General features: G+C 52.0%; 8 protein-coding genes across 8 annotated transcripts; 5 read left to right on the top strand and 3 right to left on the bottom strand.

Moving 5' to 3' along the window:
• Positions 1 to 455: 455 nt before the first annotated feature.
• On the top strand, positions 456 to 1,775 carry N7443_009072 (uncharacterized protein; the record flags this gene model as incomplete). The annotated part of the gene is made up of 2 exons (XM_056889128.1): positions 456 to 546; positions 598 to 1,775. 2 exons carry the CDS (start codon positions 456 to 458, stop codon positions 1,773 to 1,775), a joined length of 1,269 nt encoding a protein of 422 aa, XP_056738430.1.
• Positions 1,776 to 4,027: 2,252 nt separating this feature from the next.
• On the top strand, positions 4,028 to 5,839 carry N7443_009073 (homeobox domain-containing protein; the record flags this gene model as incomplete). Its single annotated transcript, XM_056889129.1, has 1 exon — positions 4,028 to 5,839. One exon carries the CDS (start codon positions 4,028 to 4,030, stop codon positions 5,837 to 5,839), a length of 1,812 nt encoding a protein of 603 aa, XP_056738431.1.
• A 957-nt stretch (positions 5,840 to 6,796) lies between these two features.
• On the bottom strand, positions 6,797 to 7,519 carry N7443_009074 (phosphatidylglycerophosphatase; the record flags this gene model as incomplete). Its single annotated transcript, XM_056889130.1, has 1 exon — positions 6,797 to 7,519. One exon carries the CDS (start codon positions 7,517 to 7,519, stop codon positions 6,797 to 6,799), a length of 723 nt encoding a protein of 240 aa, XP_056738432.1.
• Positions 7,520 to 7,813: 294 nt separating this feature from the next.
• On the top strand, positions 7,814 to 8,501 carry N7443_009075 (putative small nuclear ribonucleoprotein SmD3; the record flags this gene model as incomplete). The annotated part of the gene is made up of 4 exons (XM_056889131.1): positions 7,814 to 7,870; positions 7,990 to 8,050; positions 8,167 to 8,296; positions 8,396 to 8,501. 4 exons carry the CDS (start codon positions 7,814 to 7,816, stop codon positions 8,499 to 8,501), a joined length of 354 nt encoding a protein of 117 aa, XP_056738433.1.
• Positions 8,502 to 9,067: 566 nt separating this feature from the next.
• Positions 9,068 to 10,401, top strand: N7443_009076 (adaptin-binding domain-containing protein; the record flags this gene model as incomplete). Its single annotated transcript, XM_056889132.1, has 3 exons — positions 9,068 to 9,875; positions 9,961 to 10,272; positions 10,322 to 10,401. The coding sequence occupies 3 exons, from the start codon at positions 9,068 to 9,070 to the stop codon at positions 10,399 to 10,401; spliced, it is 1,200 nt and encodes a 399-aa protein (XP_056738434.1).
• A 387-nt stretch (positions 10,402 to 10,788) lies between these two features.
• N7443_009077 (protein tyrosine phosphatase-like domain-containing protein) lies at positions 10,789 to 11,454 on the bottom strand (the record flags this gene model as incomplete). The annotated part of the gene is made up of 2 exons (XM_056889133.1): positions 10,789 to 10,862; positions 10,950 to 11,454. 2 exons carry the CDS (start codon positions 11,452 to 11,454, stop codon positions 10,789 to 10,791), a joined length of 579 nt encoding a protein of 192 aa, XP_056738435.1.
• A 3,365-nt stretch (positions 11,455 to 14,819) lies between these two features.
• Positions 14,820 to 15,087, bottom strand: N7443_009078 (uncharacterized protein; the record flags this gene model as incomplete). Its single annotated transcript, XM_056889134.1, has 2 exons — positions 14,820 to 14,982; positions 15,017 to 15,087. 2 exons carry the CDS (start codon positions 15,085 to 15,087, stop codon positions 14,820 to 14,822), a joined length of 234 nt encoding a protein of 77 aa, XP_056738436.1.
• A 283-nt stretch (positions 15,088 to 15,370) lies between these two features.
• Positions 15,371 to 16,075, top strand: N7443_009079 (Hpt domain-containing protein; the record flags this gene model as incomplete). Its single annotated transcript, XM_056889135.1, has 2 exons — positions 15,371 to 15,400; positions 15,452 to 16,075. 2 exons carry the CDS (start codon positions 15,371 to 15,373, stop codon positions 16,073 to 16,075), a joined length of 654 nt encoding a protein of 217 aa, XP_056738437.1.
• Positions 16,076 to 17,873: the final 1,798 nt, after the last annotated feature.

Raw genomic sequence — 17,873 nt, forward strand, 5'->3', positions numbered from 1 at the left:
TATTCATACTTCAGGCAACGTAGCCCACCATATATCCCTAACCCGAAGGGGAAATACGACGCTGCCATTCGTTGATTGGCCGCACCACCATCATGTGATCGGCTTGTCGTGATAAGCGGGGGAGTCAAGACATGGAGAAGCATCTTCATGGATATCTGAATAACCGATCATCTGTGCACAGACTAGTCCTGCCGGCGGGATGACCCGTGGAGATCGATTCCAACGATCAAAGACCGGTAATTAAGCATCCTTGAGGAGTATCGGACAGGCGCTAATATGGGGCTGCAGGATGTCTACAATGTCGCAGGAAACATCATAAATGCGACGAGAACCAACCTGCTTGTTCTTTTTGTTCTCTGCGGGATCTAGATTGTCAGTATCCATCCGGGCTAAAATGGGTTTGTCAGACGCAGCCGGTGTCGTCGAGACATCGGTCTCGCAGAGGACCTCGGCCAATGGATGAACTGGGGATGTTGGAGAGATCTCCAGCTGTTTTTCCAGATGCTATGTTTCATTCTGAGGAGGATAGACATGCCTGGGAATATTGTACGTGTCCTTTCAATGTCCCGTGTTTACGGTACTGATCGAGTCTTCTAGATGTGAGGCTGGTATCCTCGAATGTACCGGCGCTGGATGGCCCTGATAATCCATACCGGCAGCTATCATTCACGGCGTTGACCTCGCCAATTCTACTCGAGACTATTGTCTGCATCGCGACAGAGCATATGCTCAACTTTGGTCTCGGAAACGTGTCAACCGCAGCACAGCGCCAGCAACGAATGCTCAGAACCATTGGAGAGAGCCTCCACGGTATAGATGCAGCCGGGCTCCATGAAACAGGCCCTGCAGCAAGCAATATCGATCACGAGGCACTTCTCACGGCAGTCGTCCTACAAGGGGTTGTGGTGGCCCAATCGGCCGACGGGGTCCTAGAACCACACGTCAAATGCGCATCATTCCTCATGCAAACCCTGGATCACTTCTGCCAGGTCCCATACAGCACGCTTGCACGCATGGCAGTGCAACGATTCGGCATGGTAGACGTGATGCTAGCCATTTCCCGGCAACGACGACCCTACGCCCCGCGCAACTTTGTACTCCACCAGCCAGATCCGGAGCGATGGGACAACTCGACGCCCTCATTCCGCAAAATGACCGGCTGTCCCCAACCGCTTTTGTGCTTCCTTGCGCGCATCTCGCATCTGGCGTGCGATGTGGAAGAGCGGCTGGAGCAGGCTGTGTCCTTTAGCGACATCCTTGCACAGGCTTATCAGCTCGAAAGTGACCTTCGGTCTTGGGGCTCTGAGTTTACAGGTACAGGGACTATTCCAGATGGTTTCGTGCGCCCGCCATTAGATATTCTCACCGAGTGTTTTTACTGGACTGCACATCTGTTACTGGCACGTCGCGTATTTCGCGATTCGACCCGCAGTCCCCGGGTACAACATCTGATGCACACGTGCTTCCGGCTCATGGATCAATTGTCTACTGGGTGTGGACCGGATTCGTCTCTGCCGCAGCCGTTCTATCTTGCTGCTCGGGAAGCTGTTACTCTCGAGGATCGCGCGTGGGTACGGCAGAAGCATGAGTCAATGACGGACTACTATCGTGAGCAGCAGAGGAATCTGGCAATGCATCTAACCCAGCGAGTGTGGGATATCATCGATGAGGCACATGTTACAAATTCTATCGGGTTGCAGCCAGTCACTGCGGTATCGAATGGAGACGAGACGATTAGGGCTATGGACCAGCAAAGTTGTCTATTCATTTTTTGACAGGCCTGTTTCTAAATATATCGCGGGTGGCAAAGTTCCGACGGGTGTCCACCGAGTTTGCAGTGGCAAGAAGGGAGAAACTTTGGATATAAGTTTGTGCCTGACGTAGCCCATGAAATCATACTAGCCAGTCCGCGCTCAATAGTGTCCAGGTAGCGCGAAATAATTATTTCCGCACGAGTACTGTGGTGGTTGACAACGAGGAGGCGCACGCTAGTCCATATTGGGCATACACATGCAAGGATTCGCGGCGCTGCCACACCCCATCGGGGAAAGTGGGTTCGCCCACAATTCTCTTGTTCTTTTCTTGAACTAAGACCTTCTTTGGGTGTACCACACACTGAGGTGGTACAACTCCGTTACCCGGGTCTGGTTCGTTGCGACAGAAATTGTCCGGTTAAAGTCTGACAGCCAGCCTAGAAAATGTGAACAGCCTAAATGATGTCTCGGCACTCACTTCTATTGCCGTTTAAAAGTTCGAAACATCGGATGCTGCGGATGGCGCGCACGGAGTCGTATTCGCGACGTGCGCTGCAGGCAGAGAACTCGCAGCTTCATCCCTGCTCACCTCGGACCGATCGGGCCAATGGGGCCGCGCAAGGAAGCGCACGGAACATTTTCGAGACCAAGCTGGGGGGGTCGAGATACCGGGGACTGGCCTAGGTCAGGTAGCACCCTGGTCCCGGACTGTGTCCCGGACAGTGTTCCAACACGAAGGTCTGGAATGACCTGTCATGATGCGCCAGGCCAATGAACAGTGAACCCGGGGCGGGTACCTGAATGGTGTTCCCCTTCTCCGTCGAAAGACTCGGGGCTCCGTGGGCCACAGACAAGGCTCCACGTTCATTGGCGGTGCCCTGATGGATCAGCCCCTGGAACCGCGGGCTTCCAACGGTGGGGACTGGAGTCGTGGCTGTTGTATTCTCGAATCAGGGGGAAGGTGTTTTTCAGGGACCTGGGACTCCTTTTTTTCATAAGGGCTTTTGTAGATGCTACGTTCGTGATAAGGAAAATGTACGGCACACAGCCCGAGGCATTGGCACAGAGTTAAATCGACGCGTCAACCGTCACAAATAGGTCCGGTGTTTCAGATCCCCGCGGATCTCACGTGGTGATTACTGGTCGGCGGCATTTGGCGACGATCGATTGTGTATGGATGGTAGAGGGTTGAGTGTGTCTGTGGTCTGTCTGGTTTCTTTGGTACTGAGGGGGACGCCACCATGCCCACGGCAGCTGGTGGTGGACATGTCTATGACCTAGGTCCGTGGGCGGACTCCTTTCCATCCTTCCATGTTGCCATACACTGGCACAGTAAAAAAAAAGACCGTAGTACAGACGTAATCTGTACGATCCAAGTTGAGCAAGGAGTGCCGAAAACAGGGAAAGAAAAGTCAGACTGCAAGTTTGTATGCAGAGCGATGCAGGGGCAATGTAGAAACCGAGAGGGGAAAGACAGCCACAAGGCGCAGACGCCGATGCAGGCACAGACACGAATGTAGTAGGCCCTTGTGGTTTTGAGGCGGACCAAAGCGACTGAACGGCCCCACGAGGTGCCAATAGTCGCGGGCGGTTCTCCCATCTCCATACTGACTCAGCATCTCCTGATCTCCCTCTTTCTCTTCACACTTGTGTGTCTTCCCTTTCCCTTTGCCATCCCATTCTTTTCTTTTTGCCAGGTCGTTCGTTTCACTCTTTCAACGACGACCTAGACCGCTCTTTCTACCCGTCTCTCACTTCATTTCTTCGGTTTCCCGAACCTGTTCTCGAACCGACCCCCCAGTTGATCGATTCAACCCGGGTATTGCGATTCCCCTAAGTCCGACCTTCGTCAAGATTTACGGTCGATCCTTGAGGATCAATTGCCCTTATACTAGAGCTGCATAGGCCAGCCTTTTTTTCTATTCCTTCCTTTACTGGGACGCCTCTGCGACGTGACCCTTACCACCCAACCCCCCCCGTTTCTGACGTGAACGCGACCGCGATTCGATCTCCTTACGCCAGAGCGATTTCGTTCATTTCTCTTTTCGTCTATACCTCTCGCGCTTGACGCTGCTTCGAGAGACTAAGATTTGGAAGACCATCCGTCATTTTCTGCACCGCATCTCCACTCGTCGGCCGGATCGTCAACACATTGAACCTCTTCTTTGAAAGAAACGTTTACGCTATACGCAAACAAAACCCACTCTTCGAAATTCTTTTATTCTCATTACCTTGATTTTTCCAGCCGATATCTTGCTGGATTGTGTCGCAATATGTCTTCGTTGTCAGAAACTCCCGACCCCTCGGGCGCGGGCACCACGGCTTCATCGTCGCCCCCAAACTCCACCCCTTCCCCGTCCACCTCGATTGCTACGACTGTTGCCTCGGGCTCTGCCTCACGCCGTCCGCCGCGCAAGAGCACTCTGACTCAACAGCAGAAGAACAACAAACGCCAACGCGCCACGCAGGATCAGCTAGTCACCCTGGAGGTCGAGTTTAACAAGAACCCTACCCCCACTGCGGCCACCCGGGAACGTATCGCATCGGACATCAATATGACCGAGCGATCGGTTCAGATCTGGTTCCAAAATCGACGCGCCAAAATTAAGATGCTCGCGAAGAAGAGCATTGAGACTGGTGAGGGCTGCGACTCGATTCCCGATTCGATGCGCCACTACCTTGCAATGCAATTCGATCCCACTAAACCGGGAACCCAAGATCCGTTCGGGCGCTCAGTAGGGTACGGCACACCAAGCATGTATGCCAATGAGTCTAACCCAAATGGCAAAGTTGTTATTTCTCATTTCACCTGCCGGTCTTTGACTATTGGAAGTTGGCGCCGCATTGGGCAGAACGCTATGGATCTGGTGGTCTTCTATTCTCCCGACAAGGCCTGCATGACCTACTATATCAACAATGATTCTGCCGGTTACAAGATCGAATACCCCTTCGCGCATATCAAAAACATTACCTTGGAGACTGGAGACCCAAACCCTGGGCCCAATGGCGCACCGCCCCGGCCTGGTGGCCTGGTGGTAGAATTGAACCGCCCTCCGCTGTTCTACATGGATTCGTCCAACTCTGGTGGCTTCTATCAATGCGGTGATTTCACCGAGGAGCAGCAAGCCAGTCAAATTATGGTTCATCACCTGGGAGGCCACCCCAAAGTTCTGAGCGTTCAGCTCGCGAAGCTCGTTTCCCTGGAATCTTTCCAGAACCGTCTTGCGTATAACAACAGCAACAACGGTAACAACTTCTCCGTGCCTGGTGCCATGTCTCCACCCTTCATCCAGCGCCCAGCCTCCCAACCCAACCACTTCCAGCCCGCCGCCTACTTGAATATTTACCAGGACCACAACCACCTAGGCTTCAACATGCCGGCTGCTCGTGGACACAAGCGCCAGCGAAGCCGCTCGGTGCCAGCAGCTGTGGACATCTCTGTATTGCAGGGTCCGATGAGCTCATTCCATATGCCGCAGACACCGGCTCCGTTCAACCACACCGAGTCGCACATCTATGCACCAGTCCCGCAGTCAGCACACGCTCTGCCCACCGACCTGCGCATTGACACTGATGGATACGGTCTTGACTTCCGCCCGAACCCTATGTCTGCAACCACCACTGCGTCGCCGTCCGACTTCGCCAGTCCATCCATGTTCAGCAGTGCTGCTAATGGGGATTCGACTCCCGTCGCCAGCATGGCGCCTCAATTCAATGTTCCCTACGGGCAAGGACCACCAGACTCTTCAACCGTCGGGTCACACGCACCATCACCCTACTCCGGCGTGAGTCCTGCCGACCCTATGATCGCCAACCACTCTCCCCCGCTCTCCAACATGTCTCACTCGTCTGACATGTATGGATTTGGGCACGATCAAAAGTCTGCTTTTGCTGAGGACGGCCTCTCCATGAATGATATGTACCCCAAGCATAACTTCAACTACACGGTCTCGCACGATGCTCCTTCTTTCGAGCTACCGATGCACGGCATGCCTGGTCATGCGTCTCCTGCGCTGGATTACACCCACGGGATGGTTAACCTGGACGAGATTAACTCGCAGGGCCTGCCCACAGGGTCAAGATGACCTCCCGGGACTCAAATTTGAGGCTCTTTTTTTCCTGATATCTTTTATGTTTCACGGCCTTGGGAGTGCTTGTGGCGCTTTTTTTTTTTTTTTTTGGTTCTTGGTTCCACCTCGGAGACTTCCTTGTTGTCCCTGGATGGATTCGTCGACCGTGACTAGCACTGAGTGGAAAGAACACCCCATCTCGGTCTGGTTGTTGACTCCGTCTTCGGACAGCTCGCGTCTCGCTGGCGATGACTGGGAAAGCAAATCCGATGGAATGGTTGCTATTTCTGTTCATTGCGTGACATATATCCCTTCTGTCTTGTGCGTTGTATTAATACCCTTTCTTTTCTGGGGCCGGTCCTGCAGCGATTTTCTGCTTTTAAATTTCATGGAATTCCGGATGTTCCGGTCGATTCCTGCTTCTTTCTTCGCTTTTTCTTCTTTCTTACTTTTTTTTTTTTTCATCCTGGCCACTCCTCTATATTTTTGAATATTTGATTTACTGGCCAGGATCTTCTTTTATGTGGTTATGCCCTACAGACCGACTTGGACGGCGACTCCCTGATCAAATGATCTTTCTCCCCTTTTCCTTTTTGTGTGATTTGTGACTTTTGACTTTCAAGATGTTTTCCAGTGTGGATTGCATTCCCCGTGGATTATCATGGGTTTGGAGTCGGCCTTTTCGCTTCCATTGTCATGTCGGCACCTGTTTGGGTCCGATGACGGCGTTACTTCGACTGTCCCCTGGGTTGAAATATCTTGGGGCATCTACAGTTGGCGCTGCTCTGGCGGTACACGAGGGAGATTGACGCTAGGCTCCGAATTGAACAGTTTTTTTTGTCCTTCATTCATGGGCCTGTAGTGGTATCGTATCCGCCCTATAAGTACACATGCAACTAGCCAACTGATCTATGGACCTTATCCTATCGTACAAGTAGTCCACAATGCAAATATTATACAATCACCCTGACCCTACGACTCCCATCCTCTTGGCGTCGGCGCCCTCAACCCCTTCCTCTCCCTCAGATACCTCTCAATCCAAACCTCCATCTTCTCCAACATATTCCTATCGGGCTTTCCTTCCTCCCCAACCTCAAAAGCGCCCTCTTTAGTCCAAACACTCCATGACCCCATCAAACCAGCCATAAGCACATCTGTCCCTAGCCGATCCCCCACAACAGCAATCTCATCCGGCGACTTGACAACATCTCTCTTCTTAAACCACTTCACAACCTCATCTCCACAAAACGGCTTCTTCCCTGTCCCCTCCGGCAGCCTGAACACCGGGATCTGCAGATGCGCGAGCTGCGATTCAAGCTCGTGCACCTCTTTCTCGAAGGAAGGGTGACTTCCTGCACGGTTCGAGACGATAAGGATTGAGTGTGGGTTGCTAGTTTGGTGGAAGGGGGATGTTGGGGATGTACGGAGGGCTTGGAGTTTTGCTAGGATTTGCGGACGGAGGGTTGTTGTTTTGGGCGCACAGAGGGTGTTATCTTTGTCTAAGACCAGGGCGCGGATTTTAGGTGTGCGTGGAGGCTTTTCTGTGCCTTTGGTGATCAGGTGTGGACCGAGTTCTTCGGGGAGATGCGTGATGGTCGGGATGGTGAGATGTGGGAGGAACTGGGCTGGTTGTTTGAGCAGGGTTTGCACGGCCAGGTTGAAGGCTGCTAGGTTCGAGTTTGGTGAGCCTGCCATTTTCTCTCTATTTGGTTTGAACCCTAGACCACGACTGGGATGGGTAGAGTGAAGGTTATAGTTCTGGTGAAGTAAAGATTGTAGAATGGGTCTGACGCCCAAAGCGGAAAGGAGGGAGCTCGGCCGCAAAACTCGCCTTTCGATCCTCCAACTCCATCGTCGTCCCACCACCCGCCACGTCCCCTCGTCTCCCTCTCCTCGATCGCGATCAGACAGCTTCGATCGTCGCGGCAATATTGTACTCGCCTTTTCGAAGCGAATCCTCCTTTTCGTGTCGCACATTCCGCCGTTGAAATGGGCAAGCTCACCAGCACGATCGGTATCCCGATCAAGCTCCTGAACGAAGCGCAGGTGTGTTCTTGCTCTCTGCTGGACTATTGTGCTTTCTGCTTCTAGTGGAATGGATACAATTCTTGGTTGAAGGGGGATTGTCTGGATCGCGTGCGCAGACCGCTAACTTCACCTTGCAGGGCCACGTCGTGACGCTCGAGATCACATCCGGTGTCGTCTACCGGGGGAAACTTTTGGAAGGTGCGTGAGACGCTTGATACATTCTGATGTTGAAGAGGGCGATTGGTCTTTCATCGACTATTCAACTTGTTCAACCCGCGCCAGTTGAATCTCGCTAACTTGTCATCCTCTCACAGCCGAAGACAACATGAACGTCCAGCTGAAGGATATCACCGTCACAGCACGCGACGGCCGCGTTTCGCATCTCGACCAGGTCTACATCCGCGGTAGCCATGTGCGATTCTTCATCGTGCCGGACATGCTGAGGTACGTGGACAGCCGGTCAATTGAATTGCTTGTGGCTTCAGTTGTGTCCGTCCCCATAACCCAATCAGTGGAACTGACTTGTTTTCTTTCTTCTCACAGGAACGCTCCCATGTTCCGCTCACGAGGCGTGCGCGGACGCGGTGTCGGCTTGGCCCGTGGTAAGGCTACTGTGCAGCGCGCGCGGGGCCAGACACGGAGAGGTTGAATGAACTTAGAGAGCGCAGTTTCAAGAGCAGCTTCTAGTGGTTGGCGTTTATACTTTTTGCGTTTTCAAAGGATCAAAGGAAATTTCGAGGGCTTCCGTGCTGCGCTGGGCATTTGTCCGCGAGGACTGTATCTTCCCATTCATGAATGAATACCCGAATCGACGGATGTCTTTACTTCCATGGCGGTTGAAGCTCTCCCAGACGTATGAGTATGATTATGGGAAGATTGTGGCATCGTTGCATCGAGCGTGCCTCAAGCTTGAGGAGGAGGGCTTTCTTGCCTTGGTAGCGGGAGAGCCATTGTGCCCAGAGCCACACGAATATACATCAAGATTGTAATAAAATCCCTTAGATCAGGAAAACCTGAGAATGCTTTCGTATAGAAAACACCTAAATATAGTACGCTGTGGTAATAGCAAGGTCATACTGATAACCTGTCGGACTCGTCGCATCTCCGCAGCATTTTTCGCTCATGCGGGGAGCTTCCTTCTTTACACCCCACCAGCCATCCCTCAGGACGACCACTATCCTTCCCACGACATCGAGATCAAACAAATATCCCACAATGACAACACCCTTGACCTCTGCACCCGCGGACAAACCAAAAGTCAAAATCATCACGAACCCCCGCCGTCTCCTGATCCTAACACCAACAACCCAATCCCTAACAACAATCCCACCCCTCCTACACTCCTTAACCGGCGTCCCTATTACCAACCCTCCGCAGCAAGAAAAAGAACCCGAATCCAAAGAAGCACCTACTACACAAACAACCTCCTTCGCAGGCTACACGACTCACAGCCCCCTCCGCCTCTCAACAAAATACTACACTGCCGAAGTCCCTCTATGGGTCGACGAGATCCCGCTCCTCGAGAAAACAGAAAGCTCAACGCAATGGCGCACAGAGTTCCTAAGCGGTGAAGCCGAGATTGTGCGCGAAGCAGTCGGCGCATTGGTTGTTTGCGTGCATGCGCCGGAACTGAGCTCGAATCCTACTGATAGAGATACGGATATTGCGGATCGGGAGGATGTGCGTGCTGTGCGCGAGTTGATGCGTGATGTTGGGGCTGTGAAGTCTGTTATTGATGAGGAGAGGGGTGGGATGGGGGATGTTCCTGGTCTTCTTGTTCTTGTTGGAGGCAAGAAGAGTGCGTCAGGTACGGCCAAAGCTGCGGCTACGGCTACGGCTACGGCTATGGCCGAGGATGAGTTGGGATTAGGTGTTGGGGATGATGAGCTTGGGGAAGATGCGGCACCGTTGTCGGTTGGCTGGTGGGAGGACCAGATGTTTGATATGGGGTTGTTTGGGTGGGAGGTTATTGAGTGGGATCCTGCAGAGCAGGGTGGTGAAGTTACGAGGAATAAGTTTGGAGGTATTTATTTCCTTCTTTTTGCTTTTTTCTTTATTTCTTTTTTTTTCGAAGAGGAATTTTCTTGAGAGGCGCTAATGGTGTATAGAGTACGAGGGCATGCCCCGTATCAAAGAAGTTCTCGAAACACACGACTGGACAGCTTCCGGGGATTCATTCGACGTCGACGAGCTTGATATGGATGATGACTTTGATGAATTTATGAGTGGTGATAAATCACACTCGCGAGGTTTCGGGGATGAAGTCAATGAGTTGGAGCGTGAAATGTTTGGCCTGCGGATGGCTATTGAGCGTGGTGGGGATGGACATGACGATAGCGAGGGTGAGAATGAGGGGGAGGAGGAGGAGGATCAGGTTGAGTCCATCGAGGCGCTGATGCTGCGCATGCAGTCGATACGAGGTATGTTGGTTGTGTAACTTGGGACTGGGCTGTGCTGATCGTATTCTAGATATGAGCGCTGATATGCCGGAGGCTCAGAGGAAGAGATTTGCTGCGAAGGCTGTACAAGATATTATGCGGGATTTATGAGAAAAGTCTCATTTGCTAACGGGGTTGGGTAGCTGGTTATAAAGGTCCATCTTGGCTGCAATTATGATGGACACAATTAGATGTTCGATTTTCTGGTTTTCTCTCTGATATTCGAGCTTCCAGAGCTCTACAGCTCAATATCAAGAGCCCCGGTAATCATAGAGTTACGGTCTGGAGGTTCCAAGTGACCCAGTAGCCTCGTAATCAGCTTGGACTTCATTAAAGATATCACACACAGTCCTACTATGTGATGAACCTGGAATATTCTATACAGTCAGATATTCAATACAATGACCCCTGCACCGAGGTCAATATCCATAGGAGCACCCCTTTCCTCATTTTCTCCAGCAAATAGCACAGCGCTTCAGGGAACCTACCGCCTCAGATCTAATCTGTACGCTTTTTTCCGCGAAGAACCTTTCGGCGCTGCGCAATCATGTGGGTATAAAGCACATAGGAGCCTAGAAACAAGTGAGAAAAAAGTCAGCAAAACATGAACCCTATCACAGAGCACTCCTAAGGGAATTAAAAAGAAAAAGAAAACATACCAGGCACATAAATAGCCAGAATAGCAATCAAAGCCCACCGGAATAACGGATCAATCTCCGCGGCCGGTCCCAGAGCCTTGAAAATAAGCGTACACTCGCTCGAGATACCAATCGGATACAGCACATAGAAAGTGTTATACCGCAACCAAGTCCACCAGCTCGGCACACTGTTCCCAGAAAGCGTAATCGCAAAGAATCCATAGCGAATAATCTCCGTAATTCCCCAAGCCGCGACACAGCCCAGGTACGCGTAGTCGCCGAGCTGGGTGCTGCTGCTGCCGACGATCTCGCCGCCAAAGGGTGCCATGATTCCCCAGACTAACAGCAGGCGACTGGCGACTTGCATTGCGGTTGTGACAAAGGGCGCGCGCACGAGGCGGATTAGGCTGTGGACGACTTCGAGGATGGCGAGGGATTGGGTAAGTAGGAGAGGGTTGAACGTTTCATTGAAGATTGAAGGGGTCTTATTGTTCGTGATGGCTGCGGGGGAGAAGGCTGGCGACATAGACTACGCAGCTGCCCCAGGTGAGGAGGTTCAGGGTGTTGTAGGTGAAGAGGTAGGCTCTTGTGAGCCCCGTGGGCGCAGAGGAGGACATCTTGGTTGTCGACGAGTAGACAGACGGATTTGTGTGATTATGGATTGATTGCGACGTCGAGTCTAGGTCAATTGAAGCCCAGTAGGGTCGAGGAGAGTCTGTTGGGAATTCACTAAGCTTCAACTTTGTTGAATGGGAAGGGACCTCGGGTCCTTACATAAGCATTCCAGAAGCCGCTGAGAACTTGTGGGGGAGGGCGAGCTCCAAGTTACAGATTGCCTTCATTTTAACTGGGCCTAGTCATTGGCTTTGCGGAGCCCCTAGAGGTGTCATGCTATTCGCATTTGGGTTGAGTACAGTAGTTCAAACCTACCTTCTGCCGGGGGCGTGGTTCAGGGCCGACCTCGTGTTCCTATTTGCGGATTTTACCTAGTTCTGCTGGCCACTGTTGGCATCTGCTAGTCTCTGCTGGCCTCCACGACTATCTATTAGTTACAGTATGGGCTACTTGGCCGAGGGAACCAACCGGAAGACTTCCCCTCTACACTGCGCGGACAATATCCCAGGTGTGTAGTGTTTTACCCACCCCTGCACGATCTAGTCCCCATTTTCACTAGGGGCCGACACCACCCTGTCGCCTCGTATTGGGATGAATAGCAAACATCGGCGGGGCCAAATTGCTAGATCTGCGTCTTGATCATGTTGTTTGGTCCCAGGTTGTGAAGTGGTAGCTCGGTGGCCCCGTTGAGGAAGGCATTCGTTGGAGGGTGCCCAAGTGCTAATCAAGGATCGGAATGTTGAAGCCATTGTGGCCGTTGCGGGTGTGGCTGCTGCTATTGCCGATAGCACAGCAATTACGTCCCTTTACAATATTTGCCGACTCCACCAGGGCCGTAACTGTGTACGACCGAGGATTGAGGTCCGTCGCACATCCCGGGTGCGCCCCTCTTAGTACAATGTACTAAGGTCCCTAGGTCGTACGGTCATCTGCAGCCCGACATCATCATCATCATCATGATCATAATCACAATTATAAACGTAGTTAGAATCATGATGTCGGCGTGCATTTCGGAAAGGGCAGGGAAGTAGACGGGCAGGAACAACATGACCCCGGAGTAGTCAAGGCGTAATTTCGGATGCATATTTTCGTATATTTCCATTACACAGATTACACGAATGACACAAATGACATCAGAGGCTGCGTACATCGGTGGGCCGCTCCGCAGTGATGTCATGGCTGCTTTGGGGCCTTATGATTGGTTTCTGGAACTCGGGGCGAACCACCTCACGCGAAAAACCAGGAGAAGGCCACGATGAGCATGAAGCCCCCATTGCTATATAAACAAAAAGAGTCGGCGTGAGTTCGCATGTGGACGAATGCTTTCCTTTCTGGACGATTTGGGTCCCAGAAGTCATCAAATCGTTCAATAGAAGTCAATGTCGACAATTCATACTCTCGGGATGCGATCCCGCCAAAACGTTCATTTCCACCCAGTATCGTCATCGGTGACAGCACAATGGCTCGTGTGTTAGGTCCAGCACCCCTTTGGCGCGAACCCGATCCGACCAGCCCCCAGCTCGTAGGGAGAAAAACATGCCGTACCCACACTGACCACTTCAGAGATCATGCAACTATGCAACCTGACACGGTTCAGGTGGGAAGGGAAACGCCCTTCCGGTTTGCTGGCCTTGGATGACGAGGGCCCAGACCATCCACTGAACTGGGTCAGGTTCTCGCGGTTTGCGGTCTAATCCATTTTAACACTGATCTTGTTTGGGAGCGGCTCATTTGCCTCCCACACTTGCCCTCTGAGGCTGCGACTACTACTAAAAAAAGAGACAAAGAAAAAAAGAAAAAAGAGAGAAAAACCGAAACCAAAAAAAAATACTAACACCGATCCCACTCTTCTACCTAGAATGGCCTGTATGACCGTTTTCTTCTTCTTATCTAACGACTTAAGACTCAAGTGGAGATGGTCTGTGTTTGCTGTTAGCCTTGTGCTGTTGTTGGTTCCACGTGCGGTTCGGGATATGGCAACCAAACGTCACAGACTGGAGAAGCGAATGACGTGCCTGGGCTGGGATCGGCGCCCCGATGATGTCGTTTTGCGGCTACACCCCCTGCCCGCTGCCAGATCTCTGGCCCCAGTTGGTTTAGACTGTCGCTTCGTCGGCGATTCCTACTTGGTAGCCTGGTTTTTTTGCTTCTTCCCCACTATCCATGTACCCAAATATACCCATACAGCAGGGGCCTGGGGGGGAAATGATCTCAGAGCTCACTTGGTTCCCGGTGGAGCGAAGGCCCGGGTTTTGTCGTTTTCGCTCCACTGACTGCTGCTAGTGGTGGACGCTATCCGGATGGTCGTGATCACTGGCAGCCTTGACTTCAGAATTTAAAATTCAGGTTTCACGTTCCCTGGCGGGCAGGGTCCAGCGTCCTGGAAGAAAAAGAGGGTTACGGTCTAAACATGCCGTTGAGGGAGGAGGGGGGGGGTCACCGGGAATCGGCAACCTTTGAAGGGATACAGTTGTTCGGACACCCTGCATGATCCAGGCTTACCCATTTCCCAAAAAGCCAAAAAGATTAAGAAAAAAATTTAGAAATTCCGGGTACAAGACATGATTCCAGATGCGCGTTAGCGCACAGTTCCCAAGTATACAGAAGGCCTCGTCAGATATTCCGCCAGTGGAAAAGCCACGAACTTGTTCTATGGAGGGTTTTTTCCCTCTAGATTAGTGGTCACGAGTAAGCAAGAAATTTCAATCAGCTAAAATAGCAAGGAGATGAAGGAAGGAGGGCGGGGGAACAGGATTCATTGTCCTCCGCTCGTTCGGTTTGTGAAGGGCCGCGATAATTACCCACCTAAACGTTCTCCGCCCTCCCCTTTCCTCGCTAACCCCATTTTCCCTTCCTCCCTTCGCGTGTCCTCTCCCGGCGTGGTTGAACCTCCTCCCTGCTCCTAGAACCACCATAAAAAGATACCCAGGTTGCCGTGAGAAGCTTTGAGCTTCCTGAACAGATCCGAACACGAAAGGTGGGATGAACTCCAATCTGCGTTTGACATTCTGCCCCTCCTTGCCCATTTTAGCCCGGACATAAAATTCCCTCTACACGCGATACCCGATTAAAGGGCCCTCGTTTTGTTTGAATTGGGGTCCTATCTTCGACCCGTTTCTTATTTCCTTTTTCATGCTCGCGCGTTCTCATTTTCCCCTCCGTGTGGGATCCCTGGTCTCTTCCTCGCAGCTTGAAGCCCCGCCGTGACGGGCGAGAGTATAGGCGCGTGAGTATGGGCCAAGCCTTGATTTATCAGGGCTTGTACACTTCCTCATTCTACTCCCCTTTTCCCTCTTCATCTCCCTCAACCCTGTTCCCTCGGCTTGCGGTCTCCCACAGTAAGCCGGTCCCCTCTCGCCCCTCCTTCCGGTTGGACTGGCCCGCTTCAAAGAATCCCCAAGACCCGGCCTGTCCCTCGGTGGCTTGTCCCATTATCCCCCTGACCTGTGCGTTGGCCCGGATCAGCATCATACCTGCCGCCCTTGTGACCTTTCACCACCTCACGTTCGATCTGTAGAACACCCTTCGCTTTAATAAGGGACATATTCGACGGTTCGACGGTTCTCTATCGGAAATGAAGCGGGGGCGTAATCCCAGCCCGGGATCACATTCCAAGCCGATCTGACACCTCACTATGCACCTCTCAAGATGTGTCTTTCAACTGGAGTTAACTGTGGCTGACTAAACTTACACAGATCTGTCGAGCTCCTCGATTTGGACTCAGTGTCAGATCGGGCAACCGGAGTTCGATTTCCACGACCGCGACGATCCGTGCTGTGCACTAGTTGATCCTTCCCTCACACTATCTACTCCCCCACATTAAAGACATGGCTCCCACTGAACCCAGGGCCGAGGCGGTATGCACCACCTTTCTCTTCGCGCTTATTATATGTTGACCAGATGACCAGCCCAAGAGCACTCCTCCGAAGCTCTCTGATGTCAAGGAACTTATCGATGAGAGCACTTTCGAGCAGATCCTGGAAATGGATGATGACGACGACCGTGATTTCAGCAAGGGCATCGTCTACGGCTTCTTCGACCAGGCGCACAACACATTTGAAAAAATGGAGAACGCACTGTATGTTTCCCTGGCCTGTCAACACAGGTCCACTCTAACATCCATCAGGAAGGATAAAAAGCTCGAGGAGCTCTCACAGCTCGGTCACTTCCTGAAGGGCTCTTCGGCCACACTGGGCTTGACCAACGTTAAGGACGCTTGCGAGAAGATCCAGCATTACGGCGCCGGCAAGGATGAGTCCGGCTCCACAGACGAGCCCGATGAGACGGTTTCTTTCAAGAAGATCGCCACTACCTTGAAGGAAGTCAAGGTTGAGTACGCCAAGGTCGAGAAGTTCCTGCGCAGGTACTACGGCGAGGAGGTCAAGGAGGAGGAGCCCAAGAAGGAAGAACCCAAGAAGGAAGAACCCAAGAAGGAAGAATCCAAGGAGGCACCCAAGAAGGAGGAGCCTAAGAAGGAAGAGTCCAAGCCCAAGGACGAGAAGGAAAAAAAGGAAGAGCCCACGAAGAAATAAGCGGCTCGCAGTTTGCTTCCCTTTTTTAGCGACGGATGGAGCATTGCAAGGACCTTTGTTTTGTTCCAATTTCTGCTTTCTTGACGTACATACAAACCCGCCTCGGCTCGACTGTTTGTGGCTACCCTCAGGTACGGTCAGCCTGAGAAATGCGGGGAACTCGCGACAGTGCACTTTTCCAGAGGGATTTGAAGAGTATTGAACGGCATCCGAGTGCTACTACCTGGCTATCTCCTCCACATCCTGCATTTTACCTTTTTTCGAGAGATTCAGCTTTATCGTAACTCTCACAAATTCGGGAGGGGAGTCATCGGGAAGCAGAAATTAAGCGCGAAGACGTGCATAGATCACGTAGACCAGGCCCTGATCCACTGACATCATGCAGCCAGTGCGACGATTGGTGCCTCAGAAAGCTTCCTCAAGCCACCGCGGGTCCAAGAGTCGTTCGGTAAGCTTGAATCGACTCCCACAGAGCCGCAGTGGCGCAGATGGTCGTGGAGATCAATCGGTTGTATCAAGGTTAGTCTCAGCCGTTTCATGTTACATTCTTTGTGGATATATCCTTTTTTTTAATATATATATTGAGGTCTCTATCTGACTCCACCTTTTCAATCTTATCTCGATCTAGACCCAATGCACCACTCAACATCCCAGCAGCTCGCCATACAACCACAGACGCGTTCCATCAACGTCGATGCCCGACCTGAGTGTGGATCTACGCTAGAGCCTCTATCAAACGAATGACCTGGAAAAACCGGGGTACCGAAGGGCTCCCAGCTTCCCCGAGGAAAGCTGCATCTCCATCCGAGCCCAGACCCACACCTCAAGCTATGTATGGCCTGGGGGGCGATTTGAAAACGGAGACCAGGAGACCTGCATCCTAGCCAGTCGAGGACGGAAGTTCGGGCGGCAATTCACAGCTCACACCTCTATAATTCCTCAAAATAGGCATTTCAGATTATCCGAGTGAGATTACCGGTAACTTTCTCGAACGATCAAGTGAAGATACTCTGGCATAGCGTCACTCTCGGCAACACGCATCGCAACCACGGGGCTGCGGACGATGTGTCGCAGCCTCGTGTTTACCATGGTGACATCCGCAATCTGTTCGACGGGCGATTGAGTATTATGCCTTTCTCCAAAAGTAAAACTAAAAAAACTCCGAAAGGGACTGTGAGCCTGTGTCACCCCGTTTACCCCTCTGTCTCCCTAGTGGCTATTGTCACTTTTTTTCTTTCTCTATGCCGGGTCCCCCCCCCCCCCCCCCTCGAGACTGACTGGAGACATATGGCTCTTGTGCTTCGTACCAGGACGGGGAATGAATGATCCTCTGGTTGCAGGAATGTGGTCTGTAACTATTAGATCGGGAGAGATAGATTTATCTACGTTGTGGTTTCGGCTCTTTTGTCTTGCGCCCTTACCGCATGTGGTCGTGTTAGACGGGGGGCTCTGTGTCCTGCCTTTTTGGGACTGGTTAAATGGGTCTACGAACGAGGCCGAGATTGAGTCACGGTGTCTTGGGATAGGACGTTGTCAGTTCCCTCACATTTCATGCATGCTTTGGCCGTACAGCACGGTTTTTGTGGAGGCATCATTTCCGATACAGATGTACGACTGGTCGCTTTGTTAAGTGTCGGATTTCAATTCGATCTTTGTCTGAGCGCGGCTTGGTGCGTCACACGACATGGCTCCTGGGCCGCAGACCGATACTGGTTCCTGCCCTTTTGGGATCATCTCTAGTTACTGGAGATGAAGGGGAGATTAATGGTTGTTTCAGCTATCCTAAATATAGAACATT

Source organism: Penicillium atrosanguineum (assembly GCF_028827265.1).
Source record: "Penicillium atrosanguineum strain IBT 20685 chromosome Unknown utg000007l_segment0_segment0, whole genome shotgun sequence".
NCBI classification, from domain to species: Eukaryota; Fungi; Ascomycota; class Eurotiomycetes; order Eurotiales; family Aspergillaceae; genus Penicillium; species Penicillium atrosanguineum.